We start from the raw sequence: 20,824 nt of genomic DNA, 5'->3' as shown, positions 1-20,824 counted from the left end.
GTTGCAGTAATGTTACCCTTATTGTGCGTTGTTGCTGGCGGTTACTCGTGACACACAAGATTTTTATAATACAACTTCACAATATCAATCAGAATTTACGAGTTGCATAGATATAGCCCCAATTCAAAACAGTGACACCGTGCTCTCACTTGTTTGTCTCGTATCTGAAGTACTCTTCTTGTGTTCCATATGTCTAAGATTTAAAATTCCTAAAGTTGCTGGAATCAAAGGTTCAGATTCCAGCCCTTCATCTTTTGGGGGTAGAAACTTTTAGTGCCACAAGTTTATTATGCAGTCATCTTTTGGATAAGACTTTAAAAACAAAGTTTCTGCCTACTCTGCATTGACATTACAGATAGCATGGTATTTTTCTTAAGAACACTATTTTGCCCACATATCCTTTCTGCAATGCGTTGTGCAGTTTGTCATCACCCTCCAACCCACATGTGGCTGTATGTCAAGGGCCCTGGATATATATATGATTATTTTCAAAATACTTTTTAAATCCTTTTGAATAAAAGGCGAGATTATACTATTAACGTAAGTTATTACAGAATCATATATTAAATGTGATTATTGCCACATAGATGCGAATTGTACAATTGGTCCATAGAAACAAACTAATATATTCATGAATTACGGATAACTATTCACTTGGACTACATACATCTGCTCTTTTTTCAGATTTCCTCTTTGTTATGTAACTTAGGCTGGCAGTCACAATCAGTGCAGGCACCATCTTCAGAGTGGTCCCTAATTTTTTACATTTTGCAGGTTTTGAGACCCCGGGAAGCGCTTTCAATTACTCCTTGTATGTTTATTGTACAGTTACATCCCTAGTGAAAATGTATATGCTATTCTACTGTAATGTTTTGATATGAAAGTCCTATTTTTAAAAAATGAACCTTCTAGGTTTCCCATAATTTGGCTCAGTTTTTCCTTTTCCCTTTCTTCACCACATATTTTCTTTCAACTTACACTATATTGGTGTCTTCTGCTGTGTCTGTTTCAGTGTCTGCCCCCCTCTAATTTTTCTGTAAAGTTAAATAATGGTTCCTTCTTATTTTCACTCTCTCTTCCTCTACTTCCCTTCAATTTTTCCTTTTTGCTCAATCCTCTCTCCCATTTTCTCCTCAAATCTTTTACTTCTTTCTCTTGCTTCATGTTTAATGTCTCTCCTTTCCTTCTCTTTCTGCAACCCCCATCACGTACTCATTCCACCTGCACACATATCTACAGGTCTCCATATTTAAATAAAAATAGTAGCTATTAATTTATTTTCCACAAATAGACAATTACTCAGAGGTATTTGGTGGCCAAAAAAGTCTTATGCTACAGTCAGCTGACTCTGCCGGAGCCTGAGGGCTGTAATTAGTTCCCGGGGTTTGTAAAATAATTGAAGATGTAGATGACACTGGAACTGATTGCTGTCACCTGCTTTCTGAATAAAATCAGTCAATGAGGATAAAATAAATCCTCATTTCTCCTAGCAAGAAATTATAACAAAATGTTTTGTTGACAGATGTCTCAACACCCTGAGAATATACTGATCTTTCAGAAAATTATACTAATTTCTTTTTATTTAAATGAACTCCACAAAACTATTGGTTTCCTCCCTTCTCCAAGGAAAAAAAATAGAAAACATGATAATTTACACTAAACTGCTCCTTGCTTCAAACAGAAAGGAGCAACGAGGCACAAATGTGCTCAGAGTAATTAACTCTTTGTTCCCATATTGACTATTTTCGAAGCTTACATTTAACATAAAATGAATTGGTCAAGCATCAAAATCTAGCACTAGAGGGTTTATTATTTGTATGTTCTGGCTATATGTTTGTGAAATTAGTACGTGTTGTATTGTAGTATTAATTTGAACAGAAAAATTTTTGTTACCAAAAGCTTTATGAAACACAAAATCTTAGTTTGTTTGTGATGGATCTAGGAGACATTAATCTTACTACCTACTTCTGTTCTATATAAATACGATGTAGGATATTCAGTCTAAGATAGGCAAAAATGAGCAATGCTTATGCTGGATATTTTTTTAAATGAAAAATTTTCTACGATGCTATTTTAAAATATAAAATATTTTCTCCCATGTCAATGGAGCACAAACATAATGTGTTTTCTTCTAGATTTAGAGTAACAAAAGAATACATTGCCCCCTAATGGGAACACAGTAGCAAAAAGACATGGTTTTTGAGTTCTTTTCTTGATGTCTAAGTATTCTTCACTGTTTAGTAAAATGAAGTCCCGAAGTGGCCATTTGTTGTTTTTTACTACTCCTTTTGAGGTGACTATGTGATTATGAAAAGCAAGAGAATAAGGACTAATGGCTTGTCTACATTACTGGCTGGATCCACGGGCAGCAATCGATCCAGCAGGGGTCGATTTATCACGTCTAGTCTAGACGCGATAAATCAACCACCGAGCGCTCTCCTGTCGACTCTGGTACTCCACCGGAGTGAGAGGCGCAGGCAGAGTCGACGGGGGAGCGTCAGCCGTAGACTTACCACAGTGAAGACACCGCGGTAAGTAGATCTAAGTACATTGACTTCAGCTACAATATTCACATAGCTGAAGTTGCGTAACTTAGATCGATTCCCCCCCAGTGTAGACCAGGCCTCAGAGAGAATAGAGAAAGGCATGATATGGGGTTTCTTCACAAAAATTAGCTTGTTTTGTATACCTCAACATTCAAACCACAACCTTTGGAGTAGAATAGCAGAAATGTTTTCCTGCTTATGTGTTTATGTGATGCGATGGAAGTCCATGTGGGGCTACACAAAGGCAAAATTTATCTGCCTTTATATACTATGTTCTGCCATGATTGCACCTCACCAAAGTGTGGAGAGAGGCCTATAAAAAACAGTTACCTCATTTTCCATAGACTTCGTTTTAAAGATCTAAAGTACAGCCTCTTCTGTTAACAAGCAAAAGCAATATATTAAATGACAATGAATTATTAAAGAGCCATCCTAACTGCTCTCCAGCAGCAAGAGGATGACAACCGTAACTCAACAGGCATCCCAGACACCTCCATAGACAACAGTGTTTCTTATGGGCCCCTCTCCCAGGGATAATACAATGTCATCAAGCAGTGATGGTGTGCAGAGGCAAGTGAGGGCTCTGGCCTGGAATCTCCAAACTAATATTCTTCAAGCTATTTGAAAAAGTCTGTTAATTTTTTTAAATCATAGAAGTATCAAAAATTACAGGTTTACAATATAATGAATGGGATAGGACAACTTAAGTTGGAGTCTCCTATTTTTCCTCATATAATACATGAGTGAGGTGACAGCCAATTAAGTTGACCAAATGTAAATAAATTTAATTTAAAAAGAAAACCACCACACAATACAATTAACTTGTGATTCTCACTCCCAGAAGTTAGCACTGAGTCCAAAAGCCTACCAGGACACAAAGGATTAGACCAGGGGTAGACAACCTATGTCACATGTGCCGAAGGCAGCACACGAGCTGATTTTGAGTGGCACTCACACTGCCTGGGTCCTGGCCACCGGTCCAGGGGGCTCTGCATTTTATTTTAATTTTAAATGAAGCTTCTTAAACATTTTGAAACCTTATTTAATTTACATACAACAACAGTTGAGTTATATATTATAGACTTATAGAAAGAGACCTTCTAAAAAGGTTAAAGTGTATTACTGGCACGCGAGACCTTAAATTAGAGTGAATAAATGAAGACTCGGCACATCACTTCTGAAAGGTTGCTGACTCCTGGATTAGACATTTATATGGATAATGAGAACACCCACAGTTACATAGACATGTGACTTCAGCGGGCTTACTCACATGAGTGAAGTTAAGCACCTGCCCACAGGTTTGCAGGATTGGGGCCTTAGTACTATTTAGAAAGAGGAGTTAGATTGTTTTTGTTTTCAGAGAGTACCTATTTATGAGCACAAACTATGTAACATACTTAACAAAACATCATCTACACTTACAGTCTAAAAGTTAGTTTTCACTTTGATTCATGGTAATGTATTACCAAACACTCCCCTCAAAAATTATCTTGCTCAAAAAAAATATGTCATCGGCTATCGGGGGTCTGTTCTTTTCAGCTGCCCCATGCCAGCTCTGCTTTTAGTGTTATCTTATTGTGAAACAGCAGAGATGAATTAATCAGTCAGCACTTTCAAAAGAGCAGCTGGAGAGAAAAGACACTAGCACTGCTTTGAGACTGAAGCTGCTAGAGAAGAGTCTTCTAATGTTCTCCCTCTCAAACATCAAGGATAACAGGCATTCTATATATATCTAGATCACCAGCACTTGCTGCTGTAATCACATCCTTTATTATTTTCAATATTAAGGAATACTGGTATGCATTTTTGATTCCACAGGAAGACAGAAAAAGATGGTCCCCCATAGATCTTTTTATTTTTCATTTCTATCTATGCATAGGACAAACTAAACTAATTTGGAGAGATGATTATATGTTATTTTGATAGGTGAATGGCAAGATGTATCCAATGTCTGCTAAATTTACAATATCTACATTAAATTTACTGAAGCTACATATTTTCTTCTTGTTTAGTTTGGAACTCTTCTTCTTCCCTACAAGGAAACTTTGCATATCTATTTAACCTACTGCATTGTCTTTTGTCAAAGAGAGAGTTTAGCAACTTCATTCATATGAGGTATCACATTCTACATACAGAATGGAGGTGGTGCTGTAGGAGTGATGAAAAACTGCATGTTTGGCTCACATATTTATTTTACCCTTCAAAAGTCACGAGCACATTTTTATCCTCAATTCTTCTCACGTTTGTATTTTTAAATACAGATAAATATTACCTGTTTTTCTGTAATGCTCATAAGTCTCTGTTTTGACTTTACTTTTCTTGATCTACCCTTTTCTTCTCCCCATTCCAGAGACTATTATTCTTATTTCCAGTGTTAACAGGGACAGCTTGCAGGAGGCAGCAAACAGTCCTCTGCAAGTGGAGCATAGTAGGTGCTTCTTGTTTCAGGCGCAGTATGAAACCAGTAGCCCTATTGCACTCCTTCCCCCAAACTCCTGGTCAGGACTCTATGTAGATCATTACTGGAGACATTGGCTGGAGTACTGATTTTTAACAAGGAGTCCCAGATTTCCTTTTTCCTCTTTATAGAGCTTAGTTAGCCTATTTAATCTCTTCAGTAGGAAAGATTTGCTGTCTTTCTTCCCATTCATCACTGATCCTGTAGACTGGAAATAGTGAGAAAAAATTTCCTTTCTGTGAAGGTCAGGAAAATCCTTTTCTTTTAGGCAATAGGTGATGCGGCGTCATCAGACAAATCTAAGGCCTTGAGCACTACACTGATTAAGTAGCTAATATCCTCTGGACCAAAACTCTTCAGAGTGGTGTCCTTACAGTAAGAGATCTATTTTAGAGAGGATGAGAGAGAAATTTGCCCTTTTTCTTTGAAGAATATCATTGGCTTTCTTTTTAGATACCTTCCTCGGGTACAGAAGATATGTCAGACTTCTTAGTGACCAGCAAGTGGGGCTCTTTGCTATGTGATAAAGGATACTTTTTGCTGCTATACTTAAGCTGAGTGAGAGCTATCTAGGTTCGGCAGAGGTTTTGGCTTTCTTGAAATCAGTGTCAAGACAGACTACCAGCTGTGACTGAAGAAGGCAAAAGGGGAGACAGGCACACCCAGATGGCTGAGGAGCCAGCAGAAGCAATAGGAATGTTTGCATACGCCTGGGAGATGCTCATAATAGCAAAAGATCAGGATGTGGTTGAAAGAGTTTTACCTTTTTCTATGACTCCTGTAAGAAGTTACCTGGGAGTCTACTCAATTGTGCCCCCACTACTAAACTCTGCGAGATAGAAATGCTACAATCTATACTGGGGGAACAATACAAGAACCAAATGACTTTCCCGGAAGAAACAACATATATCATCTCTGGATGGTGGATCTAAATTTCAGTGTGGAAAGTGTGGTTCGATCCAAAGGATGGAGCCAAGAGCTATCATTTGATTTGGCTAAGGAGCTTGGTACAGAGTTCAATAGAGAGCATACTTATTATCTGTGCAATGTCAATTTGTTTCAAGTGCTTAAGAAATTCTGTGTATTAAGAAAGCTAGCTAGGCTGATGGAAAACATTGAAGTAACTGATTAAAACAGACACTGGCATTATATCCATGACAACTGACGTTATCAAGTCATCCGATAATACAGAATGCTGTGCTCTAAACTGAACAAGAGCCATTAGAGAGGACGTAGAAACAACCTAATGAGACACTTTTTCATTGCTTAGGACCACTATACAAGGATAAGAAGGTGTTGAGCACTTCATTTTAAGGACAGCTTACAAGAGTCCCAAATACTCTTCCAATATTCATATACATGTAAATTTCCTTCCAATTTAAAAAACTGGTGCTGTAAGCTCATATGGAGATCACTGTTTCCTTTGGCTTTCTCACAGTCAGCTCTGACTGGAAGCCTACACCAGAAATGACCTTTCATCCCAGATTGAGATCAGAAATGTTGAATTTTCCTATCTCCATCTGCTGCTATCAGGACACTTTGAATTATTAGTTACTTGGAAAAGATAAGCAAGTACAACTACTTAAGGAAAGTGAAAAATATGGAAAAATAGGATTTTGTAATATTTATGGGACATTAGAGCGTTAAATACCGTAATGAAACACACATCAAAGGAACATCAGAATGTAATAGAGAAGACAGGTGGGAGAGAGAATCTGGATCAAAAATGTCTGTACTACATTAGAAGATGAACACTGCTACTTAGACACTGAAGGAATCAATAGTATTTATAAAAAAACTCAAGGAGATGAGATCTCTGTTTTCATATATCTTTCTCCTTAGCATATGTTATTTACATAAGAAGAAAGAAGGTATTTCATATCACATTACATAACATGCTATGGTAGGCCAGGAGAATTCCGTTCTGCATTCTTCTGACCAAATCCTAGAAAAAAAAGCAATTGAGATATCTGAGCTTTTTATAAACCTTTACACTATTCCAAAGTAAAAAATAAAATTTGTACAAATATTAGAGGATATAATTATTTCTCCTTAACAACAACGTTTCAAGAACTCTGACCTCATGTTGCTATCAATGCCTAATGTCGCACCACTTCTAAAGAACCTACATGTGAGATAAAGAGGACTTGACATGCATGTTTGTGTTGTACATGGTATACAAGCACATATTTTCATAAATTCACAAAATTTTTAAACCTTAAAATGACAATTACATGGCCAGATTTCCTTTATCATTCTTGTCACACTGGCTCAGTCACTGACTCTAGCAGCTACATTAATCATTCTTAATTTTACTTCCCAAGTGCAGCTGCCCTCATGGTGCAATCTACTAAAACAGCACTTGACCTATTTGTTCCCACCATTTTCACTGACACTTGCTGCTGTAATAGCTCACCTGGGACACCATATTCCATTTTCTGCAATATCTTATCAACCAACTTTACAGTTGTTACAAGACTAATATAGAGTGATGTGCTTAATCACAAGAGAGATACCTGAGAACCACAGCTGTGAGAGAATCAATGCAAGATCTATGGGAGCTTACATTTGCATGGATTTTAAATGGTCCTATATTGAACAGAAGCAGGTTTAGAAAGACCACAAAGTTAGTATAGTACTGTACAAATAAAGCCTACATTTCCTAAGAATAAGATTCAACTCAAAATAGTATTAAATTACTACATAAGGAAACAAATTGCTCACCAGCAATCATTTCATCTTGAAAGAAAGAAAGAAAGAAAGAAAGAAAGAAAGAAAGAAAGAAAGAAAGAAAGAAAGAAAGAAAGAAAGAAAGAAAGAAAGAAAGAAAGAGTTCTATCTACATAAAGATAATGAAGAAACTGCAGGTATTTTGTAAGTAATTTTTTTTTAATGGAACAAAATACAGGACTATGGAAGGATAATTATACATGGCAAAAAAAGAATTTTGTCAGGCTTATGTTTCTAAATGATATTTTGTAAAATGACTATACAGAGAGAAAAACAAGAATTCCCTTTTTAAAAAGTGCAGCATCTGTTTTATAAGTACAGCTAACTCATACACTTGAGGGACATATTTTCACTCAGTCCACAGACATCCCAATGACATGACTGGACTCTCTCTGTATGGGAGGTTGAGGACAGAACATTCTCATTAAGTTACACACCATTTCATAAAACCTGTTGTCTAGGGAAAAACAATTCTCTTGTCATTAGTCAAAATCTTACTGTTCAAAGCTAAACATATTAATACTAAACTCAAGTCCAGTTTGATTCTGTTCTAGCAGGACCTACATTTAAACAGGAGTCTATTTTATTGCAAGATTTAATGTGACTGAATAGTATTCCAGTCAGCTGACTATCCAAGCTTTTTTACCAATTTAATGAATGCAATATAAATAGCGTGTGAATGAGTTAATAATTAGATGACATTCATGGTTTTGTAGTTTGTTAAACAACATGATCTTAGTTTAAATAGTGCATTTCAACTGACGCATCTAAAGCCCTTTTTCAAATTTTCTGAACTATGGGCAGATATTCAAAACTACTCCCAGACCTGACTTAACCATGTAAAAGACATGCTTAGATACGACTCTGAGATTTACACTGTCAGGTGTGTGAACATTTGTCCCAAATATTATTTCAGGTATTTCTAATATATAAAATCACTAGAGTATACAGGAATTATGCAACTCAGCTTTCAACCACAGCCATGGCTGCAACCACAGCCATGGCTAACATATTGTAGCAGAACTACACAACAATTTAGGACAGCAACTGAAGAACACCATGTTCCACTGAAATTTCAGTATATAATATTGATAAAAATAGCAAAGCAAGCTTAGGAAATTGCAATTATATTTATAAAAAAGGAGAAAAACAACAACATTTTAGGGTATGTAAAAAGGTTAACAGAACTTAATTTCAAAGTCTTTTCTTTCCCCTCTGGAGTGTGACATGGCCCAAACTCTCGTAACATAAAATGAAAATATTAATTGTTTTTGTCCAAAAATCCTATACTAAAAAATTCTGCTATGTACGAAAATGAATCGGGATTGAAATCTTAAGGTTTTGTTTCTGACTATTTACCTTTCAACACATGCAATTAATTCCCATTAGTATACCAGGAATTCTGTGTATCAAAAGGCAAAGTACTCTATCACAATATTCAATGCAAACTTCTCTAGTCAGCTTCTGACAGGCTGAGTGATTAACCAGGAGTTTATCAGAAAAACCTTTTAAAGTACTATAACTTAACCATTTTTAATGAAACGTGTGTTGTGTACTAGTTTATGTACATCATCTGTATTTAACCTGGGGTATGAGAGAAAGAGAGAACTAGCATTAAATTACATACTGGACCCTTGGAGGATGTCTTTCAAACACATTTTTCATTTTTTAAAAAATTGTGCTTTGTTTTAAATAAAAGCTACAGTTTGAGTGCTCTTTTGATACTAATATAAAATTCAAATGTTTTTACAGTGCTTTAAGGTCTGGTGAGTTTCGTTCATTCCACTTTTATCATACATCAAAAAATCGTAAGTGGTACTACTATGGGGCTGATAAGTCTCATATTTCTCAAGACGCATGGCTCAAGATAAAAACATTCCTTTACTCACTACAGGCCACTTTCTCCAATTATAAAAAATTACCTTAACTCAGAAACATTAAAATGGCAGAGCACGAACAGACACTGATAGTCATGTGGGCCAAAAGGCCAGACTGCTACTATCAAAGACCTGTCATTTATTAATGGATTGTACTCAAAACACATCCAGTACTTTCTATACATAGCAAGAGACAATCCTTTTCCCAGCGAGCGCACAAATACTTTTCACTTCTAGAGAGACTTTCATTAAAGGTTTTCATAGCATTTTACAAATATTATGCGTCACAACAAACCTGTGAGAGAGGTAATATATCCGTTTCACAGGTGGGTAAAAGGCAGTAAGAAAATCTCCATTATACCAATTTTACATTTGAATAAACTAAGGCACAATGACTCACTCAAGGTACCCAAACACAGACAGAAACAAAACTGGGAATAGAACTGTAGTCATCATCACCAGCCATTAGACAATACCTCCATTACAAGAATTCCTATGGAAATAAGCCTTACACAGCAGAAGCAGTTGTTCTGCAGCTGTGTGGGAAATGTTTTGCTAATACATACTGGATAATATGCTGCTTATTGTACATTACATTCAAAAATTGATGTTAAAATAACATTATTTAGATTGCAAAGCGAAGCACTTGAAAGTTAGAAGATGTCCACACAATCTTAATTCTGCCTCTTTGTGCACCCACCCTGTGCAGAGAATGAGGCAGTGGTTTTATAATAAATAAATAAATTATTAGAAAATAGTATCTGATTATGTTATTAAAGACAACATAATGCAAATGCACAAGTGGGCAGAATTAAGGTTGCATGGATAATTGTAAATCTGGTGCTTCCTAACTTTAAAATTCTAGGATTTTTTTTTTTTTTTTTAAAGGAGAAAGTTGAAAACAAATCCTATGATGTGCAACTGTATCCTTCCGTCACTTATCAGCAGAATTTGAAGGTAGGTCTTCAGCAATGCAACACAGACTGCAAATCACTTAAGCTACAGAACTAACTAAATTGGCTGGCAAAAGCGGAAGGTTGCATCACCTCTACTCCTCCAAGAAAGGGAATGAATCACAGGGTCCTGATGCTGGGTCTTGGCAGTGATTGTGGGTGACAAAGCCCAGCCCCAGCTCCCCCGCCACACACATACACCCCACCCCAGGGGCTGGGGTAAGCTCCTGGTCCATGTGGTGCCCAAGAGGTGGGCATGGGCCACTGGGACCATGTGCCAGTCTGAGTGGAGAGCCTAGCCCAGTCCAGGTCCCTCAACTATAGCTGCTGTGATAGCTCCCTAGCCTTCCCAGTATAGCATCCGCTGCAGCATGAGCCCAGCCTAAAAATGTGCTGTTATTATTTTGGCAGGCTGCCCAAATTTCCCTGAAAAAGGTAAACCACAGAAGGGAAATTATCATTTTTAATACTTTATATCTCAGCGAATTCATGGGAGAAAGAAAAGGTACTTCTTAGCTCTCCTTGCCAAACAGCAAGGGGTTTCTAAAAACAATGGAAGTGTAAAAGCTTCTCAAAGTAACGGTCACAAGAATTTTTATCATGACAAATGTTAAACAAACTAAACATAGGTGTCACCACCAGCTCCCCCATTAAAGAGTCAGTGTGTTCATCTAGCGTGAGTTACACAAACACAAAGTTGTGGATATCTTTACTTACTAGCGATAGCTGCCAGGGTTGTATAAAAATTCTCTGGCAAAGTAAACTGCTTTTGTATAAGCATTATCTTTTGCTTTTAAAACGCTTATAGGTGCTTTGTTTTTATAATTTTAAGTCATTCAAATGATATTACATGGTTTTGATATTTGCTTTCTAAATGGATTATCTTTACAATACAGGAATATTCTTTGTAAGTTACACTTCTGTTTTCTCTTAACGAAAATTACAGTGAACAAAAACAAAAAATTAGCAATCTGAAAAAAACTAGCATAGAAATAATAAAAAGTTGACAATAGCAGACCTAGAAAATATGCTAAAATGTAAAAACAGGCAGCATCTTTATTTTAAGCTAAATTTCACAGTTCTCATTTAATTTTAAAATAATTTAAATCACACAATAAATTAAACTTACTTAAACAAGATCTTTTTCCAGCTGTGCTTGCCCCGCCTAAGCATAAATTGCCTCCTCGATGAACCAGTTCAAGTTCCAAGTTTGTTCTGCATAAAATATATAAAGCTATTAGGATGGAACTTCAGTATTCAAGTGACAAAAAGGAACTTCCATAAGCTCGCATTGTATACCATAGGGAAGAACGCTGTGCATTAGTCGCTTGGTGGTTACATAAAGGAAAGGTTTGACTATTAAAAATAGCAAAATATAATACTTTTGTGATTTAAACAGCTTGGTTGGCAAGTATTGTATGAGGCACTCAAACTACAGTGGTGACTGCATTACAGATAACTAAATATATTTATTTTGCGGCATGTATCATTTTCAGACACTTTCACAACTCATTGCTGCTAGTGGAATGTTTGTGTAAACCTGGAAAGACAACAAAATTTTAAGAAGTTAGATATATTACGAACATGTGACTTCCTTTGTGAGGCACAGAATTTTTTAAAGTAATTTACAAACAAACAAACATAAATCAGATGCTTCATCTTCAGATTATTTTAATTCCATTACAATGGAAGCCCTGTCTTTTGTTTGGTAGCAATGTTATTGGAAGCCGTGGAGGTAAATTTTCAGTGAAAGGCACTGGGATTTAGCTGTGTCACTCATTATTATGAGATGGGATTGTGCAATGAAATCCCTGCATGTCACATTAACACTTTATTTCTTAGTATACTATAATACTCTGATAATTAGATACTATTTTTGGCCAAATTCATTAACAATGTTTGACTTTGGAATTGGATGTTTATGTGCTGTATTACCGTTTACCCTCAAGACACTGATCAAGCAATTTACATTTTGTCTTCTGAAAGTTTGTTTTAACAAATAAAGATGCATTCCTACATTTCTGGTGTAGGAAGACAAAATTACTGTGCTAAAGTGATATTATGCTAAATTAATTCAAACGGCAATCTTTTTCCTTATAAGTTTTTCTTTAATTGAAATTAAATAAACCATTTCTAGACTCAGCTTAATTTGATTGAATATCACTAATTGCAAGAAAACCTATTTTAGAATTTTAGGCATATGCATATTTAATCTAAACTACAGGATGAAGAGAACAGAAAAATACTTCATTCAAAATAAAATATTTTGGAAAAATTTCAGCTCTATCGGTTTAAGAGACTACTGGGTTCTTGATATACAGTGTTTGTAAAGATACTTTCATATGTTTCTAAAATAGTAACATTTCAAAATATTAATATCCCTAAATTTGCAGCTCATGCCACCCATTTCTGAAGGAATGCTTTAATCCTCTCTACTCAGGAAAAAAAAAAAAAGGCAATTTAACACTGATAATGTTCCTGCTCAGAGCTCCATCTGGTAGCTGCTGATAAGGGCATCTGTGTGACAGGGGAATTTTCCACTCTTCAGGCGATTTGCAGTGCTCACTGAACTTCTAAAAACCTACCAGCAAAGAAGCAGGGACAGGGATTTCATATTAGTGGGCAGAATAGCAAGTGTAGATCAGCATGTGTTAGTTCATCTTTGGAATATAAATGAGACAAAATGTTTTATTTCTACAAATCTTCTGATGACTAATTTGTAAATTAATGGCAGTCTTCTACTACTATAACCAAGACATTTGCTAGATGTTATTTAAATGATTTAATCAGATAATCAGAAACAGTATCTCAATCTCTTAAGAACAAATTTGTCATATCTAGAATTTTCAATTTTCCTTTCACTAAGACATATATATAATTTTACAAAAGCAAAAGTCAAGGACAAATCTGACAGAACAAGACATGCATGCAGTACTATGCTCCGTAGGAGGAGAGTCCTGGTGACAATCTCTCCCCAGCCCTCCTTCCCCCCAGCACACTCACTCTCTTTCCCTCCCAAGAGAGTACGGCACCTCCTTATAGCGTATCATATCTCCACAGCAGAAACACCAGCCCTCTTCCAGTGAGGCATCCCCTCCAAACATGCTCATATTTATGGGAGATACTTTCCCCTATTATGCTCAATCTTCTGAGAGACTAGAGCACTTCTCCCATAAATAGGCACTTTCTACATGGCTTTTTCCCCATATTACCCAAAAACATAGAACATTAGGGTTCGAAGAGACCTCAGTAGGTCATCTAGTCCAACCCCCTGCTCAAAGTTCAGTTGTTGGAGAGACCTGCACTACACTTCCTGTTTTCTTCATCCCCATTCACATTCCCATCCATACTAACGTATTGGTTAGCCCCTACAGTCAATCACCCACTGATGGAGAAAAGTAAAGCTGAACTCTCACCATCTAATCTCGTGTCACTGATGGAAAAGTAGGGGCACCTGACATACTCTAAATAAGAGAGTGGAAAGTAAACTTGTCTCTCAATCGAATCCTTTTGCCAGAAGCTGGGAATGAGCGACAGGGGATGGATCACTTGATGATTACCTGTTCTGTTCATTCCCTCTGGGGCACCTGGCACTAGCCACTGTCAGAAGACATGATACTGTGCTAGATGGAATTTTGGTCTGACCCAGTAGGGCTGTTCTTATCCTCCACTATCCCACCTCCCTCAATTAAAAGCAAGAGAGATCAGCCACTTCCAGCTTGATACTCCATCTCTCTCAGAAGAGGAGAAGCAAAAGGAAGCGTAGCCTCTCCAGCTTTCACTGGGGCAGGGACACAGGTAGCACAGCCTCATTTGGATTGCTCTTCCTCCCACTGAAGAAACTGAGAAGGGAGGGCTGCTTTGGCTCAGGCCTTGCTTCCTTCTGCTGCAAGGAAGGGACCGTTTTTAACTCGTGCTTGTGAACACCAATTAATCTGAAAATATATGTGATGCCTTGTTTTTTAGTAGCCATCAGAACACAGAGTAATACAGGGGTATAGATAAGTTAATCCTCTGCTACTGCTCTTGACCAGGAGGGGCAGATAATGGGATGGAAAGCATGTCTGGAGGAACCAGCCCCTCTCCTACCTTTTCACAGGAACAAGTATTAGAATGGGAAAGTCCACTACCACTACCACTGCCTCTCTCTCTCATCTCTTTAAAGAGTTAGCATGTACGAGTCAGTGAAAGGGAAAGGAGGGGCAAGGGAGAACTGTGTGTCAATGTATACATAGCTGACAGCATAAACAATGGCTTTGTCTAAACATGCAAAAAAGCAGAGATCTATCATATGCAATGCAGCAGAAGCAGTTTACATGATGCTGCCACAAATGACAACCATCAGTACAACATGGAGCTATTACAATTAAAAGTAACGTACAGTGATGTTATGAGTATAATATAATCTCTCATTGAAAGGTGACAGGGCCAGAAAGAGTTAATTAACTCACAGACTGACCTGACCCATGGCTGACCTGTAGAGACTGGTTAGGAAGATAGGTAAATGAATAGAGCTTTGAAATGTAAGTCTGTATTGCTAGAGGTAGAAGGGTAGGTGTTTGCTCAGGTCTTGTGATGTAAGCAAACAAGTCTTGTCTATTGCTATAACTTTAATTCAAAGATCAAAAAAAGAATATTAACATTTATGATGATACTTGAGTGAAATAGTATTATTGTCTATATGTCTCTGTGAAGGTTGTGGTAACCTGTATCTGAACTGTTTAATGGATAAATTACCCTGTGCTAATTGCCAGAATGTTTGGAAGGAGAATTAAGCCTATTGTTTTCTCAGGCCGAAAGGCTGCTGGAAATGTAGAAGAACCCTGGGACACAACCCTTCTTCATCTCAGATCTACTTTGGGTTTCAAGAGGGGGGACCCTTAAGCCATAAGGATTGAGATCCCCAGTCATTGTCTAGAGCCACCCTGAATATGGACATTGGACTATAACCTCTGGACTATTTCTAAAAGGACTTTTGTCAATTACAAGCTCACCTCTGCTATGTATCTGAACCTCAAGAATTGAATTCAAGTCTGTATGTATATTGATCTTTAAGCAACACTCACTCTTTTCTTTTTTAATAAATTTTAGCTTAGTTAATAAGAATTGACTATAGCGTATATTTTGGGTAAGATCTAAGTTATAATTGGACCTGGGTATGTGGTTGATCCTTTGGAATTGGAAGAACCTTTTCTTTTATATGATGAGATAAGATTTTCAGTAATCAACATCATATCTGACGTGTATGTCTGGATGGAGGCCTGAGGCTGGGTACTTTAAGGGACCTGCGTTGTTTGGACTTCTGAGTAACCATTGAGGTACTATAGAAGCTGTTTTGTGCTGGCTTGGTAAACATAAATATTGGAATATCCACCAGCTTTTGGGGTTTGTCTGCCCCATTTGGTTTGCAGTTCACCCTAATTGAGTGACCTCAGCTGGCTCCCACGGGCAGCACCGTCACACATACATACACCACTGTACCAGGCCTATAAACGCCTGTGAAGAGAGAGAAATGGAGCAAATGGAGGAACAGACTTAGGTAGCAAGATAAGAGACTGGGTGAAAGAAAGACGGAACCTCTATAGATAGCTAAGTAGCTTCTTCTCCAGCTGCACACACAGACCAGGAGGCAATGGCCACGGAATGTCTCTAGTACTGGGACAGCTGGCAAGAACCAGCTCTCTCCCCCTTAACAGCTGCAGAATACCCCTTCACCTCTACTTGCATGTGTCCAGGCAGCAAGAGAGTAATAGGTGAGGAAAGTATGTTGCATTCACACTGCTATGGAAAGGAATGAACTGCTACCACTGGCTACCTCAGGGCACCATAACTCAATCAATAACACCCCACTTTCAGTATGTGGAGTTTACAAATGGCTGCCCAAATGCCCCTTTCATCTATTGCCTATAGTATCTTCTCCTCAGCTTTGCTTCAAAATTTCTTCTTACCTGCAAAATGGCTACCTAGAGAAGGCAGGGAAGGACATTTCTCTTACTACAGATACCCCAGCCTATCCTCTGACAGAAAATGGGACAAAGGGCTGATTAAAGCAAGAAGATTCAGAGATTTAAAGATTAATTCACTGGCTAATAAAATGGCAAGGTTGCAGGTCCAGTGGATATAATCAAAAAATATTTTTGATTAGTGCTTTATTAGGAAGTGGCCAATTGTCATCTTGACCACTTTACGTTGTGCCTTTACCACAACTCTCTATTTGTCCATGTTTTTGATTGTAAGCTCTTCCATGTTTGTACAGTGTCTAGTGTATTTTACACAGGCAGAACCAAATTAATAATAATAGTGAACCAACTATATACAGTTTGACTAAGACAGACACAAAAGGAGAAAAGTGGGCAAGAAGGTAAGAATCTACACAGAGCAGAAACATCCAGAACAGTTATTTAGTGTGCTAAAAGGAGAAATGAGATAGGATTAAGAAGGGAAAATTTAGGCTGAATACCAGGATAAACTTCCTGATAGTGAGGAGTATTATTCTGTCATTTAGCAGTGAAGTGGAGGATACTCTCTTCCATGGACATTTAAAATTACACAAAACAAGACACTAGAAAAACCTACAACAAAGAACAATCCTGCTTCAAATAAGGAGGTGAACTGCTGACCTGCATAGGACATATTCTTATTTCTATTAATGGTATGTATATTAAGGTTAAAGTAAAAGCTTTTAAAATTAAGGTTTATGATCATAGATATTCCAACTCTATAGTCCTTATACAGATAAAATTCAATAGGAGTTCTGTGCACATTTGGATTGCTGAATCAAGTTCTAAATCATTAAGAGTGAAATTAACACTGCTGTAAAAGACCTGGCAAAGGCCCTCCATGTTACTTCACATGTATGGGAACAATATGGAGTGGGTGGATCCAGTGTCTGAAAATGTCCATGTAGGAGAAACAGAAAGCAGCAACCACTTATCCAGTCTAAAGGATGAAAGAACAGCCATGGATGGGGAGTGAATTTTATCTCTCCCACCCTAAAGGATGTTCATGTCATTTACTTCTAAAGCAGTGTAAGGAACAATGTAACACTGTTCTGGTCTGGGATATTTTTTAACTCTCACAGGAGAAACGCTGAATTCTGAATTTAGATTTTAGCACAAACACAGAATGTCCAATTTACTTTTTAAATTGGTTCAGCTGACATTTTCTATGTTGCATACCTTTTATATTATTATAAACAGGTTTTTGCATTTTAAAAAGGCATTTAAGCAAATCATTTTTCACACAAGGAACATATTCATTTGTTGAGCTAAACAGAGCGACAAGAAAACCTCAACTGTGTACCCTTATATACAATAGAGTGTATAGATTATAGTACACTCCATGTAAATATAACTGTTTTCTATTTTGAAATTATACATAAAAATGAAGTTACTCTTTCACATTAGCTAAATATTCTACTTACAATGTCAACAAGACCCAAGAAAATCATTAAACAATTATTATGAAACAAAATGCAACTAAAGTATTCTTTAAAAAATTCAAATAATTTTCCATTTAATTGACTAGTTTGTTTTATAAATAAAGGCAACAGTGGTTAGTTTTTATGGATATATAATAGACACAACAGGGCTGTGAATCTTTACTGTGACATGACTGTATTTGAATCAGCAAAATATTTGTATGAAAGCTTTAAATATTTGGAATCAATAAATGAAATTGTTCAGAAGAGGATTAAAATGTTACTCAGAATTAACAAAAAATCATCATTAGAAACTATATCAAAACCAAAAACTTTCTTTTACCAGTTAAGGTTGCTATGTTAAATTATAACAATATATTTACCCTTTGCATCACTTACAAAATCAGGAAGTGATTAATTAAGGATATGATAGGGCTCATCAATCTATAGATGCACCAGGGCTCTGTTTGGTGCACAGCTGAGGAAAGGGAGGAGAAAAGTGGGTGGCATTAGGCCACCTTTCTTCTCATTCACTTATCCCTGATCATGGGCATTGTCTAAGGGCCATTATGCGGGCAGCGATAATCAGCATGCAATCCATGCAAAAAGGAGGGGAAGACTGAGGGAAGAGGACTGGCTGGAAGTGGGCGGTACAAAGCTGATAGAGCTGGGTTTACACAATCAGGTGAGTCCCTATGCAAGCAAAATCTCCAGCTGCACTTTTTTACGGTAGCTTTAAGTTCCCTTTAAGCTGCCAAAGAGGCACAAAGGACAACTGGCATAGGACAGAACCTGGTCCATAAGTCTTATACTGTCCACTTTATTCTTATCAATGCATATTTCACCACAACACAGCCTTGACTCTGACCCATGATTTTTATCATCTTGATTTCAATTTCCAAACATTTTAAACGGACAGTATTAAACGGGAAACATTATCAGTATTGTTTTAAAAACTATGTATCATTGTTCTTTCTTGTACATATATGGACAGATCTTGCAGTTCTACCCTTGGAAGCAGACATTTGTGCCCCTACTGAGGCCCACTGAAGTCAGTGGTGCACTGGGTGGGGGTACGAACCCAGGTGTAGGAATCAAATTGCAGGATGAGGCCTTTCGTTGAAAAAGAAAAGTGTATAACTTAACTTATTTACAAAAAACCGATGTGTGTGGATTTGCATTTCAAACGGAATCAGTGTGTTTTAAGAAGAACTGTATGCTGCAGTTCTCTTTTGAGATTACTGATGAAAGAACAGTATTTATTTCAGGAATTAATGTGCATTATGATGCAATTTTTTTTTTAAACCCGTGATAAAGAGTAAATGGTTAGGCTATTATGCAGGCAGTTTAAGATTTATGATACTGTACCTTAAACTGGTCATTTCCTTGCTTTCCAGTATTTCAGTTTTGCACATGATAACTCAGTAAACTGTTGCCACTAAGCAACCATAATTGGGTTTTAAAAGAAATTGATGCTGATCAAATATTAAATATTAGCATTCGCATTTTAACAAAATCCTGAAGTTCATAGCTAAACTGCTTAAATTTTCCTTTTGTTTTTATAACACTCTAAGGCAGTGGTCACCACTCGTAGATCACAATTGACTGGTCGATCCTGGAACCTCTGCCAGTTGATCGCAATCCCTGGCCGCTAAAAGTCCGGCAGCGCAGCGGGGCTAAGGCAGGCTCCCTGCCTGCCCCGGCCCCATTCCGCTCCCAGAAGTGGCCAGCACATCCCTGCACCCCCCCCAGGGAGTTGGGGGGGGTGGAGGCAGGGATCTCCACACACAGCTCCCGTCTACAAGCACCACCCCCGCAGCTCCCATTGGCCGGGAACAGAGAACTGTGGCCAATGGGAGCTGTGGGGCGGGGCTTGCAGGCAGGAGCAGCACACGGAGCCGTGTGCACCCCTCCCCCCATGGGCCGTAGGGGTGTGTTGGCCACTTTCGGGAGCAGCGTGGGGCTGGGGCAGGCAGGGAGCCTGCTTTAGCCCCGCTGCACCGCCGACCGGGAGCCCCCTGAGGTAGATGCCATCAGGCAGGGGCCCACACCCCAACCCCCAGCCCTAAGCCCCTTCTCAGAGACAGCACCACATACCCCTTCCTGCACCCCAAACCTCCTGTCCCATCCCTGACCCCCCTCCCGGAGCCAGCACCTCATACCTCCTCCTACACCCCAACACTCTGCCCCAGCCCGGAGCCCCCTCCTGCACCCAAACTCCCTCCCAGAACTTACACCCCTCATCCCCTCCCACACTCCAAACCTCTCGGCCCCAGCCCAGAGCCTGCAGCCCCCTGCCCCAGCCCGGTGAAAATGAGTGAGGATGGGGGAGAGCGAGCAACAGGGGAGGATGGAGTGAGCAGGGTGGGGCTCTGAGGAAGGGGTTGAGTCTCAGGGAAGGGGCAGGGTAGATCCTGGATTGCACTTAAATTCAAAAAGTAATCTTGTGCGTAAAAAGGTTGGAGACCACTGCTCTAAGGGTACAGCTATTCATCACTGTGTGGAAACCATTGCTCTTCTGTCAAACTTCACCTGCTCAGCCACACTAGAGTAGCTTCCTGCCTGTCCAAGAAAAGGTTGCTAGTCCTCATACTAGTATGTCACATCATTACTATTTAACATTTTCCTATTTCTCAAGCAGAAAATAACTAGCTGCAGTACCATAAAAGAAAACTTTGTAACATGGGAGGAAAGAAGATATTATGCTGAATGAGCTAGACTCAAAGAAATTAAACAGGCTCTTTGATTAGCAAATTCTATTTTGCTTTAATTGCATTTTTTCCCACACAAGTAAGTCTGTAAGAATAGCACTCTGTAGCCATAACAACTTGTGTTGAGAG

At 38.2% G+C, this 20,824-nt stretch overlaps 1 protein-coding gene across 11 annotated transcripts in view; it reads right to left on the bottom strand.

The window, feature by feature from the left end:
* The window catches only part of UBR3 (ubiquitin protein ligase E3 component n-recognin 3), a 211,124-nt gene that overhangs the window by 40,319 nt on the left and 149,981 nt on the right, over window positions 1-20,824 (bottom strand). For all 11 annotated transcript variants that reach the window (XM_065560743.1, XM_065560735.1, XM_065560736.1 and 8 more), the window contains one exon: window positions 11,694-11,779. In XM_065560743.1, the coding sequence (XP_065416815.1) occupies window positions 11,694-11,779 (86 nt within the window). The remainder of the gene's footprint in view (window positions 1-11,693; window positions 11,780-20,824) is intronic.

The sequence above is a fragment of the Chrysemys picta genome, chromosome 11 (assembly GCF_011386835.1).
Source record: "Chrysemys picta bellii isolate R12L10 chromosome 11, ASM1138683v2, whole genome shotgun sequence".
NCBI lineage: Eukaryota > Metazoa > Chordata > Testudines > Emydidae > Chrysemys > Chrysemys picta.
The sequence above is the reverse complement of the archived record's forward strand: the minus strand, read 5'-3'. Positions and strand labels throughout refer to the sequence as shown.